The sequence below is a fragment of the Salvelinus namaycush genome, chromosome 7, assembly GCF_016432855.1.
Source record: "Salvelinus namaycush isolate Seneca chromosome 7, SaNama_1.0, whole genome shotgun sequence".
Classification (NCBI taxonomy): domain Eukaryota; kingdom Metazoa; phylum Chordata; class Actinopteri; order Salmoniformes; family Salmonidae; genus Salvelinus; species Salvelinus namaycush.
This window is the reverse complement of record NC_052313.1, coordinates 22,628,396-22,652,823: the sequence shown is the minus strand read 5'-3', so window position 1 is coordinate 22,652,823 and position 24,428 is coordinate 22,628,396. Positions and strand designations below refer to the sequence as shown.

The 24,428-nt window shown below is 41.6% G+C and overlaps 1 protein-coding gene across 1 annotated transcript in view; it reads left to right on the top strand.

The window, feature by feature from the left end:
* LOC120050392 (RNA-binding Raly-like protein) overlaps window positions 1-24,428 on the top strand; it is an 83,054-nt gene that overhangs the window by 39,165 nt on the left and 19,461 nt on the right. The window contains exons 2-3 of the mRNA XM_038996980.1: window positions 19,829-19,904; window positions 22,222-22,269. Of these exons, the coding sequence (XP_038852908.1) occupies window positions 19,829-19,904; window positions 22,222-22,269 (124 nt within the window). The remainder of the gene's footprint in view (window positions 1-19,828; window positions 19,905-22,221; window positions 22,270-24,428) is intronic.

Sequence of the window (24,428 nt, the reverse complement as noted above, 5' to 3'; positions counted from 1 at the left end):
CAAAAATGTTTAAAAACATGTTTTCACTTTGTCATTGTGGGGTATTGTATGTAGATATGTGAGAGAGAAAAAAGCTATTTAATCAATTTTGAATTCAGGCTGTAACACAACAAAATGTGGAATAAGTCAATGGGTATGAATACTTTCTATAGGCACTGTACATCTATACAGTATTATATGAGGACTTCTTTCAGTATTGAACATCCACGAATCAAGTAACTACTGAATGAAGGGGATTTGAATAATTAACCCCAAGGTTTATCGTGGATCGAGTAAATCGTCGTGTGTACTGCCTGCTAGGCTAACTGGATATCCGTGCTCAAATAATTTATTCGAGAGAGCATCCCAAAATTGATGATGGGCCAGCCATGGGCTACTGGCATGATCCTAAAACGAAGAAACCCCCCTCTCTGAATGCTGCGATTGGTATGGCCCTTACTCAAGAAGTGGTTTCAATTCTCCCCTGAAAAGGCAGATTTATTTCAAGGCATATACCAGGTTGGATGAGGCTGACATTCTTGTGCATCGACGTTGTTTCAAAGGGGTTTTCATCTCGCAAAACTGGACCCGTACAGAATGACTATGTATAAAGGAAAGCGTCGTAATCAACGATGTAAGTCGCCCTCCATCCGTACCAGTCTACTTGATTAGAAAAAACATTTGTTTTTGTGTAGCGCGTGCCTCTATAGATTTTCTGAAGTTAACGATATGAACTCCGTTGTATTTGCTGTTTTTTTTTTTACAGTTTTATTTATTTTGATAATTCCATAAAACTATAGATTTAGGGGATGGATCAACCAAATTCGTCTGGGATTGGTGCGATTCGATAAGAACTATACATTTTTTAATTCATGTTTCAGTATGGGTTAAGGCTGAGTAATTGAATAATTTCAAATTAACACGCAGATAATGTTTTCAGAGGTGTTAACAACTTGATTGTGAAATTAAAATGATTTTTTTTTTAAGTTATATTATAGCCTGTAGCTTTAGGTTATGAAACCTGTATTAGGCTATTATGAAATACAGGTATAGGTAGGGTATGTGGTATTAGTGTCACTTTAAGTGTGAAATAATTAATTTAGTTTGTAAAAAGAGTTAGAAAAATATTTTAATTTTAGTAAAGCAATTTATCTAAGCCAAATATTAAAGTCTATGATAATAATCTTGTATTCTTAGGTAATGGGTATTGTAGTCAAATGTCAGTGAAAGGTGTCATTATAGTGTAATTGTGTGTGCATAATGAGATTGCATATTTGGGGTTAGGAACACAGACAGGATAGCATTGGTCTGTGCCTCTGAACAAAATGCTTTCTGCGTCTTTTCCATGTCTCAGTTATAGCTGGGATTTTGAGTCTTAAATCATACATTTCTAAGACTTTGCATTTAAGGAATCTTCTGCAATCAGCACATGCATGTGTTTGTGGCCAGACCCACACCCTTGCAACTCAGTAAAAACAATTTACAACGTTCACAACTGGCTATAACGTTATAGCATTTGAGAGAAATGTATTTTTTAATGTTTGCTGCAATAGATTCTGTTCAAAGTGTGATAGCTATCCTTTTTAGACATCCTCTGTGCGTCACGAGTTTTGACCCTCCAGACGTCTGCAGCTGTCTTTTGTTTCAAGTAGGCATTTTCCCCCAAGAGTCCTAGTTGCAGTCTGCAGTGCAGGGCAAATTAATGGAAGCCCGCCGTCTCCTGCTAAACCTCTGCAGATGTTATCTGTGTTCTGTCTGTCTTGCCCTGACAGAGAGGAAGTGGGATGGAACGATAGAAACATGGCAAAGAGTGGCAGCACTAAGATCCTTAATAGCACCCTGTGTCAAGCCAAGGGCCTAAATTAGTTCTGTGTAATATCGCCTAAACAAACCTTATAGCATACAGCAGCAGCATATTACTGTATCTTCGTCTACATCTGCCACCATAGCAGATCCTTCCTTGCATTGATGGTTAAAGGGATAGTTCGCCCAAATTACAAAATGACATATTGGTTTCCTTAGCCTGGAAAGAAATGTATTGGGGGAAGTGTATTTTTTTATGTTTACTGCAATAGATTCTGTTCAAAGTGTGATAGCTAGATATGACAACAATCCATGCTTTGGTTTAGTTTCCCTGGCATGGTTTCCAAAATGCATTTGTGGCACACATCCCGTTTAAGTCATGGGAAATCATTCAAATCTAATTCATAGAATTTTTTGCACATCATATTCACATCATCTATAAGTGACTTTGATTAGATTTTTTTTTTTGTATTTTAGATACTTTCAGATGATTTGGCCATGAAAAATGGTAATATCAGTCCCATGTCTTAAATGAGATTTGTTCCACAAATGCTAAAACATTAGCATTTGGGAAAAAAGCCAGGGAAATAAACCAAAGCAGGGATTGCTGTCATACCTTGTCCATAGACTGCTTTCAAGGTAAGGAAACCAATGTGCTATTTTGTAATCTGGGTGAACTATCCCTTTAAGGCAGGCCTATAACTTCCAAGTGCTCCCAGTCTTAGTGCTTAGACCTTGGTATTTTGGTATTTTATTAGGATCCCCATTAGCTGTTGCAAAAGCAGCAGCTACTCTTCCAGGGGTCCACACAAAACATAAAACATTACATAATGCAGAACATCAATAGACAAGAACAGCTCAAGGACAGAACTACATCATTTTTGTTTTAAAGGCACATGTAGACTACATGTCAATGTATACACACACTATCTAGGTCAAATAGGGGAGAGGCATTGTACCGTGAGGTGTTGATTTATCTGTTTTTTGAAACCAGGTTTGCTGTTTATTTGAGCAATATGAGATGGAAGGAAGTTCCATGCAATAAGGGCTCTCTATAATACTGTATGCTTGAATTTGTTCTGGATTTGGGGACTATGACATCTCCCTAGAGACACTCAACTCAAGGATGTAAGCCTGAAAAGTGTCACTAGTGAAACAGAGATCGCGCTCGTCCTGGACATGTTAGGTGTCTGTCAGCATGGGTCTAATGAGGTTCTCTGTTTGATGAAGTTGGCTGACATATTATACTACTTTTGTCCCCCAGCACCTCTCCAGTCTCCATATACACACTGACTACTGCCTCTCCACCTGTCTCACCGCCAGCAGTGTGTGTGTGTGGGTGGACAGTCTCCAGGGCAAACACCAATAATTAGTCACATACACACACATATCGTGTGCAAGAATGACTGGCAAAAATGTACACACACATTCTGGTGCAAGAATGACTGCCAGCTTCTAGTTCACATGTTAAACTTTATAATGAGGTCTGATTTGTGTGAAACCCCATAGGAAATCCACCAGCTATGTAGAGCAACAGGCTTGTGTGACTGACATTTTCTTGTATTAGGTCTAATGTGAGAAGTTAATGGATATGTAAACGACTCGTGGTTGCCACAACAATATGTTCAACACTGAAGAAAATGGCTCATACTGTATAATATATGTCAGATGTTCTACTTACTTGGTAGCAAGAGCACTTTCAGATTTTTTAGGGCAACAAGGAATAACTTGATATTGACAACAAACAGACAAACCAGCAACCTTTTCGATTTGAGGTTCTCCCATAGCTTGTCAGTACTTAGATGTTATGTTCCTACCGTACTTTTATTAACTGACACTGTATATCTGTGTTATTATTACATATGCTCTTTATTCCTGTCTCGAAATGAAATATACATGTACAGAGAAGTGCAAGGTGTTGTGATGTCAGCCCTGTTCAAAGAGATCTTTGTCATACGTTTGACACCAGAGTTAGCTAGTGACGGCCTATTTTTAGAGTTCATACTAGGCAGTCAGAGAGTTGCGGTAGAGAGATATACATTTGTAGTGGTAACCTGGTTATCATGGCCTATCATGATTACATGTATTTCAAACCACAGAATATCAAAGGGAAAACCCGTTCTAAAATGTGTTCATATTTGTTTTCTCCTACACGCCTCATTGCTCACAATCAAATTATCACAAGCCTTTAAGCTAATTAGGTTCATATCCCGCTAGGGCCTTGCACACTGCAATATTTATCAGTCTCTGAAGGGGAATATGGTTCAAGCCTGATTTCTCGGCTTTTTAACGAAGTGCATCATTGTTTACGGAATGGAAGGTAGCCAGCTCGCTTGATTTCACAGTTCATATCAAAGTGCTATCTCACCGGGATACCTTTTCCCTTATCTGTTATTCCGGTCCCTGAGGGCCATGGATTTGGAGTTGATCCATTTAGACTATGTGGTACTCATAGTGTAGAGCTTCAGAGACTAACTGGGACAGGGGAATGAGACTAAGGGCTCTGTGTTCTGTTCACTGTAATGGAAAAAGGTGTCATATAAAGTCCATGCATTTTCCACTGAATGGACAAGTCACTTATGCACAAGAGATAAGAAACTCTGCCAAGCATTTAACATCTGTTCCATGTTAAAACTATTTATGGTTTATAGCCAAGAAAAACAGGTTACAATACTAAACAAAAATATAAACACAACATGTAAAGCAGGGCTGCCCAACCCTCTTCCTGGAGATCTACTGTCCTGTAAGTTTTCAGTCCAACCCTAATTTAGCAGTTCTGATTCAGCTAGTTAAGGTCTTGTTGAGCAGCTAATTAGTAGAAGAAGGTGTGTTGAATTAGGATTGGACTGAAAACCCACGGGATGGTAGATCTCCAGGAAGAGGGTTGGGCAGCCCTAATGTAAAGTGTTGTCCCATGTTTCATGAGCTGAAATAAAACATCCCAGAAATGTTCCATACACACAAAAAACCTTATTTCTCTCAGATGGTGTGTACAAATTTGTTTACATCCCTGTTAGTGAGCATTTCTCCTTCGCCAAGATAATTCATACTCTTGACAGGTGTGGCATATCAAGAAGCTGATTTAGCAGCATGATCATTACACAGGTGCACCTTGTGCTGGGGACAAAAAAAGGCCACTAAAATGTGCAGTTTTGCCTCAGATATCTCAAGTTTTGAGGGAGCGTGCAATTGGCATGCTGACTGCAGGAATGTTGCCAGAGAATGTAATGTTAACTTCTCTACCACAAGCAATGTCGTTTTAGAGAATTTGGTAGTACGTCCAACTGGCCTCACAACCGCAGACCACGTGTAACCACACCAGCCCAGTACCTTCACATCTGGCTTCTTCACCTGCGGGATTGTCTGAGACCAGCCACTCAGACAGCTGATGAAACTGTGGGTTTGCACAACCAAATAATTTTTGCACAAACTGTCAGAAACCGTCTCAGGTAAGCTCATCTGTGTGCTCGTCGTCCTCACCAGGGTCTTGACCTGACTGCAGTTCGGCGTCGTAACTGACTTCAGTGGGCAAATGCTCACCTTCGATGGCCACTGGCACGCTGGAGAAGTGTGCTCTTCACAGATGAATTCCGGCTTCAACTGTACCGGGCAGATGGCAGACTGCGTGTATGGTGTTGTGTGGGCGAGCGGTTTGCTGATGTCAATGTTCTGAACAGAGTGCCCCATGGTGGTGGTGGGGTTATGGTATGGGCAGGCATAAGCTACGGACAGCGGACACAATTGCAATTTGAATACAGAGATTCTGTGACGAGATCCTGAGGCCCATTGTTATGCCATTCATCCACTGCCATCACCTCATGTTTCAGCATGATAATGCACGGCCCCATGTTGCAACAGTCTGTACACAATTCGTGGAAGCTGAAAATGTCCCAGTTCTTCCATGGCCTGCATATTCACCAGACACGTCATCCATTGAGCATGTTTGGGATGCTCTGGATCGACGTGTACGACAACGTGTTCCTGTTCCCGCCAATTTCCAGAAACTTCACACAGCCAATGAAAAGGAGTGGGACAACATTCCACAGCCCACAATCAACAGCCTGATCAACTCTATGTGAAGGAGATGCATGAGGCAAATGGTGGTCACTGGTTTTCTGATCTACTCTCCTATCTTTTTTTAAGGTATCTGTGACCAACATATGGATACAGTTGAAGTCGGAAGTTTACATACACTTAGGTTGGAGTCATTAAAACTCGTTTTTCAACCACTCCACAAATTTCTTGTTGGAGGTTTGGACATCTACTTTGTGCATGACACAAGTCATTTTTCCTACAATTGTTTACAGTTGTTTACAGACAGATTATTTAACTTAAAATTCACTGTATCACAATTCCAGTGGGTCAGAAGTTTACATACACTAAGTTGACTGTGCCTTTAAACAGCTTGAAAAATTCCAGAAAATAATGTAATGGCTTTAGAAGCATCTGATAGGCTAATTGACATCGTTTGAGTCAATTGGAAGTGTATCTGTGGATGTATTTCAAGGCCTACCTTCAAACTCAGTGCCTCTTTGCTTGACATCATGGGAAAATCAAAAGAAATCAGCCAAGAACTCAGAAAACAAATTGTAGACCTCCACAAGTCTGCTTCATCCTTGTGAGCAATTTCCATACGCCTGAAGGTACCATGGTCATCTGTACAAACAATAGTATGCAAGTATAAACACCACGGGACCACGCAGTTGTCATACCGCTCAGGTAGGAGATGTGTTCTGTCTCTTAAAGATGAACGTACTTTGGTGCGAAAAGTGCAAATCAATCCCAGAACAACAGCAAAGGACCTTGTGAAGATGCTGGAGGAAACAGGTACAAAGGTATCTCTATCCACAGTAAAACGAATCCTATGTCGACATAACCTGAAAGGCCACTCAGCAAGGAAGAGGCCACTGCTCCAAAACCGCCATTAAAAAGCCGGACTACGTTTTGCAACTGCACACGGGGACAAAGATTGTACTTTTTGGAGAAATGTCCACTGGTCTGAAGAAACAAAAATAGAACTGTTTGGCCATAATGACCATCGTTATGTTTGGAGGAAGAAGGGGGAGACTTGCAAGCTGAAGAACACATCGCAACAGTGAAGCACGGGGGTGGCAGCATCATGTTGTGGGGGTGCTTTTCTGTAGGAGGGACTGGTGCACTTCACAAAAATAGATGACATCATGAGGTAGGAAAATTATGTGGATATATTGAAGCAACATCTCAAGACATCAGTCAGGAAGTTAAAGCTTGGTCGCAAATGGGTCTTCCAAATGGACAATGACCGAAAGCATACTTCTAAAGTTGTGGCAAAATGGCTTAAGGACAACAAAGTCAAGGTATTGGAGTGACCATCACAAAGCCCTGACCTCAATCCTATAGAACGTTTGTGGGCAGAACTGAAAAAGCGTGTGCGAGCAAGGAGGCCTTACAAACCTGACTCAGTTACAACAGCTCTGTCAGGAGCAATTGGCAAAAATTCACCCAACTTATTGTGGGAAGCTTGTGGAAGGCTACCCGAAACATTTGACCCAAGTTAAACAATTTAAAGGCAATGCTACCAAATGCTAATTGAGTGTATGTAAACTTCTGACCCACTGGGAATGTGATGAAAGAAATAAAAGCTGAAATAAATCATTCTCTATACTTTTTTTTCTGACATTTCACTTTCTTAAAATAAAGTGGGGATCCTAATTGACCTAAAACAGAACATTTTTACTTGGATTAAATGTCAGGAATTGTGAAAAACTAAGTTTAAATGTATTTGTCTAAGGTGTATGTAAACCTCCGACTTCAACTGTATCTGTATTCCCAGTCAAGCGAAATCCATAGATTAGGGCCTAATGAATTTATTATAAATGTACTGATTTCCCTCTATGAACTGTAGCTCAGTAAAATCTTTGAAATTGTTGCATGTTGCGTTTATATTTTTGTTCAGTGTAATTTTGATTGAATATGGCTAGGGATACACTCAATGCACTGATAATGAAATTCTAGGCCAATACTGTTTAGCAATATTTGACGGCAGATACTGATAATAATTACAAACTGACATGTTTTCGCATCGTGCAATAAGGCCAACTCGTGCAAAGAACAGCATTGTAGACGTTACACAGAAAATAAACTGGATGAGCAACCTGCATACCATAATGCACACAGGACCATACAAATATACTGTGCACACTATTAATTATCCAGAGACATACTGTTTGCATAACCCTGCTTAGTTAAAAGAGGGACAGACAGACAGACTCACTGTTTTACTTTAATGTGGTTTTTAATGAATTTCCTTGTTCTGTTTGATTTGCGGAGGTCTACAGGAAAACACCTTGATATGCAGAGTGCTCAAGCCTCAATGGCAGCCAAGTGTTTTACTGTGTAATGAAATCACAGTGTAACCTCGGGCTGCATGTAGCCTTTCCCCACTGTTACCCTCTTCAGTAGCCAGCCCTGATTAGTAAACAGGTAGGCTCTCTGTTGAAAGGTCTGGCATTGAGCCAGCAAAGAGGAGAAAAGAGACGGAAGTGTTCAAGTGACAAAGGACAGCGTAAATGGTTTTGGCAAGATGGGCGACGCTTTCTATATGTGACCTCGGTTGAAGGCCGCACTGCTCTAGGAAAGGGAAGGGATAATAATAGTGTCTCCGACTGGAGGGAAGGAAAAGTGATGTCTGTATTGCAACCAAACCAGTGTACATGAAGTCTTTATTTGTCTGAGGAACAGGCAGTGATGTTAAAGGCAGACATTTTTATTTGATTTTATTAGGATCTCTTTTAGTCCTCATTTGGACTAATCTTCCAAGAGTCCTTAAACATTCAAATACAATTTATAATACGATCACATTTTCACATAAAACACACTGTTACAAACAGACATAATACACTGACATATTGACCAGGTAAATACTCTAACAGTTTGAAAAGATAGATTGATTCCTTCATCTACCATAGTCCTGCACAACCTTCCAATGTATTATATTTAAATGCTTCTAAAGTATCGTTTGAATTGATATGTTGAAAGGCTTCTGGTTTACTGAGATAAATTATTACATTTCTTTATTGCTCTGAATCGAAATGTTATTTTGCCTATTTCTCTTTTCTGTCTGGAAAGCACATAGATGGTGGACAACCTATTCTTAGTATTTATTGAATGTCTGTCTCTTACCAACTGAATATTGTTGTGAATGGAGTTGGGTTGTTATAAGTGGTATACATTGTGAAATAAAATAAGCATGTTTTTTTTTTCAATTATCTTGTTGATTGATGACCAACCAAGCACATTTTGCATGACTACAACAGAAGAACCATATATCCACCTTAAAACAATCCTTGCTGCTTTGTTCTGTGCAATCTGCAGCCTCCTAAGTTCACTTGCTGATGCATTTCCCCAGATCACAGAACAGTAGTTCACCTGACTCCCAATTAATGCTTGTGTTATTTGCTTAAGAATCTTTCCTGGTAAATATTTAGCTATCCTTCTGATCATGCATGCCGTTTTAATATGTATCTTTTTTTACAGAGGTTAGTTATTTGAGATGACCATGATAAGCAGTTGTCTAGCTGCACCCCTAGTAGTTTGGTTTTTGCCACTTCCGCAGTTCGTACTCCCCCCCCATACTTAATTGTTCCTGGTGAAACAGACCAACATAACCTTGGTTTTCTTGGTGTTCAAAGCGCGTTTGTTCCGACAAACCCACTCCCTGATATTTCCCAGATCTACTTGTAGAGTTTGCTGTACCTATTGTACCGATTGTCTTGCTGTATAAATTGTAGTATCATCTGCAAATATAGTAGCTTGAGTTTCAGATAAGGCATAAGGACGCCCGTTGGTATATATTAAGTAAAGAAGTGGCCCAAGGCAGCTGCCCTGCGGTATTCCACAGTTTAAAGCATGAGGGGAAGAAACTGACCCATTGATATAGGTGGACTGTTTCCTGTCAGTTAGATATGACTTTACCCGATTCAGTGCTGCCTCCTTAAACCATAATGTAATCATTTTGTCAAAATTATTTCATGATCCACTGAATCAAATTCTGCACTAAAATCAAAAAATAGTACACCAAAAATATACCATTATCTATAGCATTGAGCCACTGGTCAGTCATGTCAACCACTGCAGTGCTAGTGGAATGTTTTTTCTACTCACAATACCCTCCGATATCTTACTGAGTGATGGGAGTAGACTAATTGGTCGACTATTGGCAGGCGTAATGGGTTATTTGCTGTCTTTCAGGATTGGACACAGTTTAGCATGCTTCCGTACATTTGGAAATGTCCCCTTTTCCAGTAACCAACTAAATATGTATTTCAGTGGAGCTACAATCTGTGGAGCAGCATAGTGAAGCAAAGAATTGTCCATAAGATCATAACCTGTAGATTTACCATTGGGTAATGACTACAATAGGTTTAACACCTCCTTTACTGACACCATTTGTAGACTAAAAGGGCTGTTTTTTTTTGCTCATAATATGATCATCAATCAATTGGACAATAGCTTGTTTGGAAGAATGGGTGTCCGCAAAATGATTGGCATTATCAGCTTGTTTTGTTATTGTTCTCCCGTCAATCTCTGCTCTAGATGGGCATGATGAGATAGCCCTTTACTGTATTCCATACCTTTTTAGAATAGTTTTTACCATCAATAAAAGCATTTTTGTAAAATAACATTTTTTTTCTTACAAATTAATTTAACTGCATAATTACGTAGTGTTCTACAATTCTGTTAATCAACTTCTAGTTTAGATTTAGCTGAGAAGTCTTTTGCCATATTTCTTTGCGAAAATGCCTCACCCAGTTCATCATCAATCCATGGAGATAGACGAGCCCCAACTGTACTCTTTCTTACTGGGGCATGATGGTCCATTACCTCAGTGAGCAAATCAATAAAACATTCTGTAGCGTGATTTAAATCATCCTCTAGATAAATCAGCTCCCAGGGTACAGCAGCCAAATCCTTTTGAAGTAGCTCATGATTAAATGTTTTAACATTTCTCTTGACCACAATCCTCAGGGGTTTCTTTGGAACCTTGGTGTTTATGGTTATGGTCACAATATTATGGTCTGTCCAGCCCACTGGCATTGATCTGGCTTTTAAGCATTGCAATGGTATATTACAGAAGATCAGATCAATGCACGTGTCCGAACGGTGACCTAACTTAGTTGATGATCTACTATTTGTTTCAAACCACCGCTCTCTGCATGCCTCATTAATTTAGTTATCTTTGAATTATTATGATCCTTCTAATTTATATTAAAATCACCCAAGATAAGTACATCTCTGTTACTATCTTTGGCCTGGTCAAACCCAGCGTATAAGTCATCCAGATAGGACACCTTAGACTAGAGCTAGGAGATCAATACATACATCCTACCAATATGGGTACCTGGTAAGGCAGATGTACTTGAGCCCATAGTGCCTCTATTTGACATACATTAAGGTCCCCTCCACTTAAAAGGTATATGATTCTGAATGTACAGTGCTACACCCCCACTATTCCTGTCCCTTCTCAGTAGACTATATCCATGAATGTTAATTTGCCCATCATTTACAGATGTATCCAAATGCGTTTCGGTCAAAGCCAAAATGAATATTATTTATGTTGACCAAGTTATAAACCTCATGTATGTTGTTAGGGAGGCTACATACATTAACCTGAGCTATATGCAGCCCTTTCTTGTCAAGTAAAGATTTGTTATAGTTGAAGTTGTCATGATACACTACAACACACAAACTCAGATTTGAACATTGGATTACAATATCCAGGGAGTTACTCTGGTGTCCCAATACAATTGGCCGTTGATGTAAAGTGTATCCATCACCAAGGAGACTCGTTGGTTCAGGCAACGATTTTCTTTCATGATGGGATACAGTTTTTTTCTCCTTTCATTGATCTCCGGGGGGAAAAAATCATTAATTCCAAAATCAGTGTTCCTGAGTTCACTGCCCCTGCTCTTCTCCATTACCTTTTGCTTAAAATGTTCAAAACATGCAATAATAGCCCGAGGCCTATTTCCAGAGACCTTACCCATTCTATGGACTCTGGAGAATGTGGCATTACACACGACATCTGTGAGCAGTTTCAGTTGAGTTAACAGTGTCGGACAGTGTCCTCACAGCTTCTGCTGTTGTCATTCACCGGTATCCCTGAAAATATGAGATTGTCTCGCATTGATCGACACTGTACATCAAGCAAGGTTTCTTTAAGTTGTTTGTTCTCCCTTTGCACCACCTCCACCTTGCCATGAATAGAGTCCATAGTACCTTTCAGCTCCGTGTTCTCATCAATCTGCCATTGGCTGATTTCTAGACTGGCACATAATGCATTGATGTCCTCTCGTAGTATATCCAAGATATCAAGTTTGGCAAGCCTTTCATTGATGGATTTTAGCAAGTCAACGTCCATATCAAGAAACCTCTCCTCACTCCCCACGCGCGCCCTCCTGCTTGGGGATGGTTTGATGCCATCGTTGATACCGCTTGGCCAACTTGGCTTTGGTTTGTTTTGTTGATTGGGTGTGTTGTCCTTAACAGTGCTTGAATCCTCTGAAACCTGCGACGTGTCTTTGAGCTCGTAAGTATCTCTCGTCAATCATCCGCTGGACGATTCAATGGTTTCTGAGTCATCCAGCGTGTTTGCAGGCAGAGTAAAACATTAACAAAACAACGGATGTATCTTTCCGGACAAATACAGGCCGTCGGTAGATACATCCAATACAAAAATCAAATCAAACGATTGTGTACTCACTCCTGCCTGTTATATTGAAATATTTGCCGCAAACAATTAACCGAATCTGCCACCAATTTCACCTTCGTGTGTCAGCTTGATTTGGCCAGAGGGAATCAGAATGATATTAGCCAACTAGACAGCTGTTTCAGGTAATCTCTTTGTGGTAGCTATTCTGTCGGATCTTGAGCATAATAAGTGTTCTCAGGCCTTTTCTCTAAGTGCTAGTATACATCTTCTTTCTCTGCATCAACAATTCACATTCTTTGTACCTCACCCACGTATGACATAATAAAACCTAGTACATTAGGTAATTCCGGTGTTCAACATTGTTTATATAAGAGGCTAGAGATTTATTTTCTATAGATGGAAAATATATATTTTTTTTAATGTAAAAGGCAGCAAAAATGTCAACGGGAACACCAGCAAGAATCAAAGGCAGTTTGAGTCAGACAATGTTCTTCCCACAGTTATTTATACTGAAGACAATGTGCCGTCTTTTCACTGAGCATTACACTGAACAACTTCACCATAACCTCCCTCCTCCTCATCTTTCTCCTTACCTACTCTCTCAAGTCTAAGCAGCACAGTCTCGGTTAGAAAGCTATTTCAACCCATCTTAAAAACAAACTTCTGATGAGCTGTGTGGGTTGGCCACTGGGTGGTCTGACAACAATCTATTCTACTAAACGCTGCCAGCTCTCCCGCCTCGCCTCACGTCCATCACAAGCACGTCTCCTCCTCTCCTCCTCTGCTCCTCTGTTCTTTTTTTCTTCCCTCCCGCCGTTTCTCGCTTTCCATAATAGGTTACTTCGTTCAATTAATTAAGACGGAAGCAAGATTGGCGGCAGCAGACAACTCTCTTTCTCCCTCGCTCCCTTTAAGGTTTATCTTGTCAAAGAGACAGCAAGGCTAGGAGGGGGGGGAGGAGGGAGGGTGCATGGTCAATTTGACAAAGATGTATTAGGAAACGCCAGTATTCGGAGATACAGAGTCTGCGTCTGTTTGAGGGAGATGTAAGGGATGTGTTTTTCAATGAGAGAGAGAGAAAGACAGAGAGAGAGTCAAAACAGCAGGTCCGGGACAAAGTAGCACGACCGGTTAATCAGGTCAGGGATCCACAGCTGCAGGCAGAGAGAGAGAGAGAGAGAGAGAGAGAGAGAGAGATCAGCAGTCACGCCGGATCAAGAAGCGCCTGGGATGCTTTCAGACCAGGCAGAAGCATCGACACTGTGATTAATCAAGAGATGCTGTTGTAAGAGTCTGATGCACTGTAGGTCTGATTTTATCTATGTGTTTACCGTGGAGCTGTAAAACAGATGGTAGCCTAGGATGACTCAGTCTAATGTCTGGCCGGGACAACTGTCGGAGATGAGATGTGACTGTAATATATAGCGAGACCGCATTCAATGGAGCTCATTCCATTGAGTCACTGCCCAATGTCAAGCCAATACTGAAGCATTTTTCTTAAAGGTGAGGCTGTGAAACTTTCTATCTTGGTCTCTTCCCTCCTTACTCACTCATTTTCTCCCTCCACTCACCCACTTTCTTTTCCATTAACCCTCCCTCTCTGAAGTAATTCTGTATCTCCTACTCCCACTCTGTCAGTGGGTGCGGGGTTTCTGCCCCCTCGCTCTCTGACCTTGAGGTGATCTGCCAGCTCCTTTCTCAAGCCCCAGGGTGTGTGTGTGTGTGTGTGTGTGTGTGTGTGTGTGTGTGTGTGTGTGTGTGTGTGTGTGTGTGTGTGTGTGTGTGTGTGTGTGTGTGTGTGTGTGTGTGTGTGTGTGTGTGTGTGTGTGTGTGTGTGTGTGTGTGTGTACTGTCTTACAGAGTGGATGTGAGAGTGCCTGTGTGAAGAGAAGGTCTGACCTCTCAGAGCACTGGAGAAGTGCCCTTTCTAGCTGTCTGACTGTGTGTGCGTGTGTTGGGGGGGGGGGGGGAATGTCTGACCTTACTGCCTGGACTGGGTTTGTTCTAGATCTGCTCCAGTGCCTTAGGTGGAATCCCTCCCAGCAATATGAGTATGTTTTTCTCTCTCTCTCTCTCTCTCTCTCTCTCTCTCTCTCTCTCTCTCTCTCTCTCTCTCTTTTCCTCTGTGCTGCACCTCCATCCATTTCTAAATTGTGGTCGTAATTTGAAAATGTGCTACTGCCGTTATGGGCATTGCGTCAGCTCGTTTGATCCCTCACTTTGTAGTAGTACTTACTCTAATATGCCTAAGTGCTATTACCACAGTTGTATATATCTGTGCAAAGGCTACGTTGGTGAGGTGGTATGACTAAATGTTGCAGTCATAGCTTATAGTCAAGGCCTTGACATATTGATACGGTATTATTCATTCCTCGCTTCTAGGGATAATAAGAAAAGGGAGAGAGTGAGGCATGACATGCAAGTCTCTCTTTGGCAGCAGAGGTCAGATATGAAGGGCACACGGGTAAGGCTCAGCATTAAGTGAAGCTCTCGCTCCTATGGGGAGATGTGAGGGGCACAAATATGTCCAATAAAAAAAGCAGGCCTCTGTACCCCAGGGAGTCACGGATGCATGTTCACTTGTCAGAAAAACACAGCTGAAGCTGAAATGATTGCTCCCTCGCGCTCTTTCCCTGCCTCTGTGTCTCTCGAATAGATTTCACCTTGTACCCACTTCTTTTATTTATTCATCCTTTCAGAGAAGATACAGTATGGCTTTCACTTATTCATCCTTTCAGAGAAGATACAGTATAGCTTTCACTTATTCACCCACCTGGGTCATATATGTTGTAGGGCCTGCATATGATTAGGGAAGTGAATGTACTGCAAGTGCAATGACAAATATAGTTGTTTTTGTGTGTGTGTGTGTGTGTGTGTGTGTGTGTGTGTGTGTGTGTGTGTGTGTGTGTGTGTGTGTGTGTGTGTGTGTGTGTGTGTGTGTGTGTGTGTGTGTGTGTGTGTGTGTGTGTGTGTGTGTGTGTGTGTTATACAGAATACATACACAGACTACTGTTCAAAAGTGTGTGGTCACTTAGAAATGTCCTTGTTTTTGAAAGAAAAGCTATTTTTTTGTCCATTAAAATAACATCAAAATTATCAGAAATACAGTGTAGACATTGTTAATGTTGTAAATGACTATTGTAGCTGGAAATGGTAGATTTTTTATGGAATATCTACATAGGTGTACAAAGGCCCATTATCAGCAACCATCACTCCTGTCTTCCAATGGCACGTTGTGTTAGATAATCCAAGTTTATCATTTTAAAAGGCTGATTGATCATTAGAAAACCCAGAGTTGCAAAGAAAAAGCCATATCTTAGACTGGCCAATAAAAAGAAAAGATTAAGATGGTCAAAGAACACAGACACTGGACAGAGGAACTCTGCCTAGAAGGCCAGCATCCCGGAGTCGCCTCTTCACTGTTGGCGTTGAGACTGGTGTTTTGCGGGTATTATTTAATGAAGCTGCCAGTTGAGGACTTGTGAGGCGTCTGTTTCTCAAAGTAGACACTCTAATGTACTTGTCCTCTTGCTCAGTTGTGCACTGGGGCCTCCCACTTCTCTTTCTATTCTGGTTAGAGCCAATTTGCACTGTTCTGTGAAGGGAGTAGTACACAGCGTTGTACGAGATATTCAGTTTCTTGGCAAATTCTCACATGGAATAGCCTTCATTTCTCAGAACAAGAATAGACTGACGAGTTTCAAAAGAAAGTTAATTGGAACACAGGAGAGATGGTTGCTGATAATGGGCCTCTGTACGCCTATGTAGAGATTCCATTAAAAATAAGCCGTTTCCAGCTACAATAGTCATTTACAACATTAACAACATTGTGTGTGTGTGTTCCGGTATAAGGTGTATAATATTACTGTGGTCAGCAAGTTCAGTGATTACAGAGTATTGAATGTAGCCATTGAGATGAAGAATTAGTTCTCGTCGTGGATGCTGCGAATGATTCGGTGTGAAAGCCGGTCTGAATGGGAAGCTTTCATTTCTCCTGCAGCCAAAAGTCACCAAGTTCTCTCCCCCTCCTCCTCTCCACGGAGCTCTGATTTAGCACCATGGACAGCGCCCTTCCTCTCTACGTGTCAAGACTTAACTTGACACCAGCGAGCAGAACTTGAACATTTGTATAGTCATGCCTTGAAATCAATGGGGAAATCAAATTAAATGTGCGTGCGTGTGTGTATGTCAAGTTAGGATTTGGCCGAGTGGAGTGGATGTCTGCTTTAAGTCCATGGACAGTACTCCATATTCTCCGTAGTAGTGGTGCTTGATATCAGCACCACGGACAGCGGCAATATTCTCTGTATTGCACTTTATCAGCACCATGGACAACTCCCCTCTTCTTGACCCTGGGAATCTGATTCATTGCATTCATTGTAAGTCATTGTCTCTGTCTCGTACTATGCTGATGCTCCAGCGAGAGAGCCCTAAGGGCTGGTCTAGGATCAGCCTTCGCTTTCCTTGTCGCTTCTCGAATGGTGTTGCTGTAGCATTGATGGATCTCCTTCCTCCAGTGGAGTTAGCACCTGAGTCAGGTTTATCCTGACAGCCCAGTCAAACTGTTCTAAACCCTCTGGCAAGTGCCAAGTGGAGCCAATGCCAATAGACAGACTGTCAGGTTGCTGGATGAAGTACTGTATGGCACAGTGTCAAGTTGTGTGTGCGGGGTTTAACCCATGCAGAGATTGCTCTGTGTTATCCTTAAGTACTACAGTATCTGATCTTTATACCTGTTATCACCTGGGGCATACATGACTTCAAATGGATCTTAAAGGCCTATTGCAGTCAAAAACGTGATTTTGCTTTGTTTTATACAATGAGTGTACAAAACATTAAGAACATCTTCTTAATATTGAGTTGCACCCCCTTTTGCCCTCAGAACAGCCTCAATTCATCGGGCATGGTGTCGAAAGCATTCCACAGGGATGCTGGCCCATGTTGACTCCAATGCTTCCCACAGTTGTGCCAAGTTGGCTGGATGTCCTTTGGGTGGTGGACCATTCGTGATACACACGGGAAACACTTGAGCTTGAAAAACAGCAGCGTTGCAGTTCTTGATACACTCAAACCTGTGCGCCTGACACCTACTACCATACCATACATATCAAAGGCACTTTGTCTTGCCCGTTCATCCTCTGAATGGCACACGTACACAATCCATGTCTCAGTTGTCTCAAGGCTTAAAAATCCTTCTTTAACCTGTCTCCTCCCCTTCATCTACAATGATTAAGGTGGATTTAACAGGTGACATCAATAAGGGATCATAGCTTTCACCTGGATTCACATGGTCAGTCTATGTCATGGAAGGAGCATGTGTTCCTACAGTTTTATATATATATATATTTCCACACTATGAGGTTGGAATAGTACTGTGAAATTGTGAAAGTGATGATAACACCCTTCTAGTGTAAGAGCTGTTTGAAAAGACCGCCTGAAATTTCAGCCTGTTTTGGTGGGATGGAGTTTTGGCCTTCCATGGTGACATCACCATGCGGTAAATTAGTTAAAAGACCATTTAAGAAAGAGGGTTCCAAACCTCTCTGCCTGTAACAGCAAATGTTCAGTTTTCCTCTCCCCACTCAGACCACTCCCAGACAGTCCTAGCTAAATTCTTGTTTGAGAAATTGCTCTTTGCCAAGAAGCTATTTTTGTTTCCTTTTGACCATTTGTAATTGAAAACAATCACAGTAACATACTTAACTGTTACCCCAAAATGTTTGGTATCTTTTTGTGTCATTACTGTGGAAGAAATCAACCAAGATAAAATGATTATTTTAGTCACACACACACACACACACACACACACACACACACACACACACACACACACACACACACACACACACACACACACACACACACACACACACACACACCAAGGTAATAGGATTATATTAAAGTCATCCTCACTGATAATCCCCACCATACACACACACACACATACACGCTATCTCTCCCACATTCTAAATGAACAAGGCGGTGTTTTAGGATGTCTGACAGGCTAGTGTACAAACAGCCGTGGGCATAATCACATTTCTATGGAGAGCGGAGGGGCGGGAAGCTAGGCTGCAAAATCCTCCCGCCGTTTATTCTGCCTCTCCTTGCTATGATCTCACTAGTGAGGTTCAGCTGCTCCCGAGTGAGCCCAGCCGGGCCCACATGCATAATTTAAACTAACATCTGCTTAGATAGGACTGACTGGAAGTGCATCTTAAACAGTGAGATGTGCATACACATGGTATTCTGTTGGGCACAAAAGGCTTTGGTGAACATCCTGTACTGTAGCTCTCATCGAGGGTCTTGTTTTGTGAGGAGTGATGTATTTTCCTGTTCCTGTCTCTCTTGTGTTGCCATTTCAGAACGACCTTGCAGCTCAAACAGGTCTTGAGCATCTTTGACATGCAATAAAAAGGGATGAATTGTACAGAAGGTAGAAGTTGTGAAGGAGACCTTGTAAAAGCCTTGCTGATATAGCAATTTGAATAGCCTATACACTCGGTGTTTGTGATCACAGTACATCTGATAAAGCGAGTCGGATAAGTTGAAACCTTCGAGGGTGACGGTCTCATACGCACATGAGTAAGTACATAGACAATAGGATACCAAAGGGAGGGAAATAGTTGATGTCATACACTTGAGGATAACGAGAAATAGAAAAGAACTGATGTCCTTTCCTTCAACTATCTATTTTCTACCCGAAGAATGGATGGTTGTAAATTAAAGAGCATTCGCTTTACAGCATCCTTACCTTGTTGGTTCTCTTCTCTCCCAAGGAAGCCCATTCTGTAAATGAGTAATGAAGGACACTGTATTCTCTCCCTCCCCCTTACACCTGGGTTCGTATTGGTACCAAGGTTGTTATGGCTATCTTCAGAGCACTTTAGAAAAGAGCTTCAAGCAGGAAAGTTTCAAGGAGGATGTCGGACATATTCGCATATAGACTACTATATTATTTGAAATGGTAAGTTACCTGGAATTGTTCAATTAAAGGTATTGGAATCTCCCCAGGACTGAAGATGACAAACCTTGCTCTGTGTTGCATCAAATCAGTCCTCATTGTACACCACATGTTAAACATTTAATTTACACACTAAATAATGATGTCTGACGCTATTTTTGCATCCCCTTACTGAAAAGGGTTCTTCAAAAACCAGACTTTTTCTAGTAATTTACACTGCACTGAAGTGTTAAATTGGATTAGATGCCGGAACGGTTTTTCAAGTGACAGGATTGGTACTGACATGAGTTGCCGGTACTTTAGGTGTTTGACTGTTTTAGGGAGGGGAGGAAAGAGTGGATGAAAAAAAGAAAAGCTGAGTAAAGAACTGCTTTTTATTTGTATGTTTTTTACAGACATAAACATGGCAGGGGAGCCCAAACCGTACCGGCCCAAGCCAGGCTCCAAACGGCCGCTGTCGGCCGTTTACAGGTAAACCCGCAAAGATCTCTCTCACTCTGTCTGTCCCTCTCTCATCTCTCCCTCTCTCATCTCTCCCTCTCGGCTATGGAGAGATGAGGAACCTGTCGAAAGTGTGTGTCTGAGGCTTTCTCCTACTGTAACAACTTGTAAAGGAGTTGGATTAGTGTGTGGTGCCAGGTGAAGGCTAAGGAGTGATGCAAATTCAAATTATGTGTAGGAGTTGGCGAATCAGCAAGAACCTATAGAAAACTGGGGTTAGCAGCTACATTAGGCTAAAGATACTCTGGCTTTGCATGAGAACTCTGGCACCATTATTTTGTTAAAGGTCAGTGTTCTGTGTTGGTTTAACTCTAGGATTGTGAGGGGGAAAAAAATCAATGACATCGATATGGTTTTAAATCATTAACCATTTGGGATTTAGTTTGCCCATGTTTCTCAAGAGCACAAAAAATAAGAACCAGGAAAACTTTTGGTAAAAATGTAAATTCTCATTTCCCAATTTACTTTACTCCCCAGGTACTAGTTATTCGACTCTTGACATGTTCTTAAAATCGTCAAGTAAAACAGATCCAACATAAGAGGCATTCCATGCAGAAAATGTTGAATATGAAGGCTTTATTACACATGGCCTAATTTTTCTCCCATACACGTCTCATGATCATCAAAGCTATATTTTTTTGTCAATGTATAATACACTCAGTGGGTCAGTTTGTTAGTTACACCTCCACATTCATGAAAATGGTTCGCTCCTACAGACAGTAAGTCACGTGGCCGTGGCTTGCTACATAAAGCATGCAGACAGCATTGAGGCGTTCAGTCACGGTTCGATTGAACATTAGAATGGGCAAAAGAAGTGACCTAAGCGACTTTGAGTGTGGTATGATCTTTGGTCCCAGGCGCGCCGGTTCCAGTATCTCAAAAACGTCCGGTCTCCTGGGCTTTTCACGCATGTCAGTGTCTAGGGTATACCGAGAATGGAGCGACAAACAAAAAACATCCAGTCAGCGGCTGTCCTGTGGGTGAAAATAGCCCATTGAAGAGAAGTCGAAGGAGAATGGCAAGAATCGTGCCATGTTAACAGGTGGGACACAAACAGGCAAATAATGGCGCAGTACAACAGTGGTGTGCAGAACATCATCTCAGAGCACACAACTTGTCGGTCCTTGTCACAGATGTGCTATTGCAGCAGACGACCACACTGGGTTCCACTCCTATCAGCTAAAAACAAGAAGAAGAGGCTCCAGCGGTCACTAACACTGGGCAATTGAGGAGTGGAAAAACATTGCCCGGTGCGACGAATCCCAGTTCCTGTTGCGTCATGCTGATGGCGGAGTCAGGATTTAACTTAACTTTATGTAAGCAGCATGAGTCCATAGCCCCATCCTGCCTGGTGTCAACAGTTCAGGCTGGTGGTGGCGAAGAATTCAGGATGTTCTGGAGGCAAATAGGGTTCCGACCCGGGACTAGATGGGTGTACCTAATAAACTGGCCACTGAGTGTATAACTGATGTGCAGCCATATTGGTCTATTTACTATGGCTAATGGTTAACAGACTGTTGTATAGTGGTCCCTTGACACCCTGTCAACCTGTAGTTGTCCCATTCATTGGCTTGTTACATTAGGCCTCTTTGTTTTCTTATTTATTCATTTGCACATTGTTTTTTATGTTACAAATTCATTAAACATTCATTTGCATTTTAATACCACAGCTCAAAACAGCCGTGATGTAACATGGTAATTAGAGAGCCAAAACCAACGCTGGGCTGCTCTAAATGGAAATGACATTTGCATGAATCTTAATTAAAAATTATCCCTGTGAAAAAGAAATGTGAACTTCTCTGCTGTTCTGAATAGTTGTAAAAAAAAAATCATTCTCTGAAATGTAGCTTATGTGTTCTATTTTTTGTTAGTACTAATATTTTCATGATTACTCTGAGCTCACAATTGACGTGAGATTGACGAATGTGTTGTTGATGGAGGTGCCTTAGTTCTTGTGACCTTCCTAGGTTTATCCACAGGTAGCGGCCTTGAATGTAGAACCACTCTGAAACCACTCTTATTCCTGTCAGTCAGTCTTTGGCCTCCGCATGTCAGATTAGTGAAGGTTTTCTCCGTCTGCGGTGGCCTTAAGACTTGACCTACATGTCTGTTTGGATCAAACGGTTTCTGTTTTGATATGTTAGCATTTGACAGAGCTTATAGTAGACATTAAATGCTAAACACACTCTCTTTTCTCTCTCTCTCTCTCTCTCTCTCTCTCTCTCTCTCTCTCTCTCTCTCTCTCTCTCTCTCTCTCTCTCTCTCTCTCTCTCTCTCTCATCCCCAGTGGTTATGAATTTGACTATGACTACTACAGGGATGATTTCTACAGTCGGTATGTATTGAATAATTCACTTACTTTTATGACATTTGAAAAAACTGTAAATTACATTATGCCAAGTGCAAAATCGGTCAAATGAAAAATTCCCGGAAATGTGGAAATGTTTCCCAGCAAAGTACCTTCTGCTTCAAGTTGTTTTTGCTAAGCAACCTTCTCTCCAAATATGAATAAGATCACTTTTCAGTCGTTTCATCCATCTGAAAAGACTGAGTAGAGCACGTCCTTAAACTTTATCAACCCGTGTTTTCTCTCTCTAATTTGTTTTGGTGTTCAGTGCTTTAATCTGCTGAGACATTTCCTAAATGTCAACTCGGACAGAGCTGCGATTAAAAATCAACTGGCGCTGTGAAATTAGTCAAGGAAGACACCTCACTTTGGCATTTACATCTTGTTTTATTTATCCCCCCCCCCCTTCTTTTAAAGATGGATGGGAAGATAATTGATAGTACATTAGAGTGTAATAGTAGTTTGATCAATGTGAAAAAATAATGAAATGTCAGGCTTGTGAGAGATTTGACATCTATTCGCACCCAAAAGGACACACTTGAATTGGAATGTTTCAAAATGGTAGAGCACAGATTTGTACGTCATTGATAATGAACAATTTAAGAGGTCATAGAATGAGATACAGTATACTGTATAGAAATATATTGCGAGACAGAGGCATAGGCTATGAATAATAGGTTGTACAAATGGATTGCATGCATTTGAAAATAGGATAATTTGATAAGCAAATCCATGTCAGATAGACCTACAGTAGATAACCATTATACAGCTACCATCAGTGTTATATGTAATAGATAGATTGTTGGGGGATATACTTCATAAGTCATTGATGACAAAATACGCCGGTTGGTGCGAATATACAGTAGTATGGATTGATTGAAGCTCAATGTTAAATTCATATCTAAGCCAATGTCGATGAAAATTCGCAAATCAATTTGATTGGAGGTACACGACTCACTCCCCGCCTCGCGTCATGATCCGTCCAGCCATTACAGAGAACACTTATACCGTAGGGTCGTTATCATTAGGGTCGTCCAGAATTCTTGGGGCCCAAACCTAGCAACAATTCTAGACGTCGGATTAAAACGAGGCTGCGGCGGCCACTAGGTGACAATTACACTTGGATACATTTGGGCTCAATACGTTTGTAGGTGCAGCAGTTTTTATTAAATGTATAATTTATCGCTCTCACATGCACATTTCAGTCCTTTAAGAACCAACGATGTGCTACCTTTTTGTAGCATTTCTGACAATCAAATCAAATTTTATTAGTCACATGCGCCGAATAAAACCGGTGTAGACCTTACAGTGAAATGCTTACTTACGAGCCCCTAACCAACAATGCAGTATAAAAGGCAAATAGTCTGGGTAGTCATTTGATTAGGTGTTCAGGAGTTTATGGCTTGGGTTAGAAGCTGTTTAGAAACCTCTTGGACCTAGACTTGGTGCTCCGGTACCGCTTGCCATGCGGTAGCAGAGAGAACAGTCTTTGACTAAGGTGGCTGGAGTCTTTGACAATCTTTAGTGCCTTCCTCTGACACCGCCTGGTATAGAGGTCCCGGATGGCGGGAAGCTTGGCACCAGTGATGTACTGGGCCGTTCGCAATACCCACTGTAGTGCCTTGCGGGCGGAGGCCGAGCAGTTGCCATACCAGGCAGTGATACAACCAGTCAGTATGCTCTCGATGGTGCAGCTGTTGAAACTTTTGAGGATCTGAGGACCCATGCCAAATCTTTTCAGTCTCCTGAGGGGGAAAAGGTTTTGTCGTGCCCTCTTCACGACTGTCTTGGTGTGCTTGGACCATGTTAGCTCTCAACCTGCTCCACTGCAACCCCGTCGATGATAATGGGGGCGTGCTCTGTCCTCTTTTTCCTGTAGTCCACAATCATCTCCTTTGTCTTGATCACGTTGAGGGAGAGGTTGTTGTCCTGGCACCACACGGCCAGGTCTTTGACCTCCTCCCTATAGGCTGTCTCGTCGTTGTTGGTGATCAGGCCTACCACTGTTGTGTCATCGGCAAACTTAATGATGATGTTGGAGTCGTGCCTGGCTGTGCAGTCATGAGTGAACAGGTAGTACAGGAGGGGACTGAGCACGCACCCCTGAGGGGGCCCTGTGTTGAGGATCAGCGTGACTGATGTGTTGT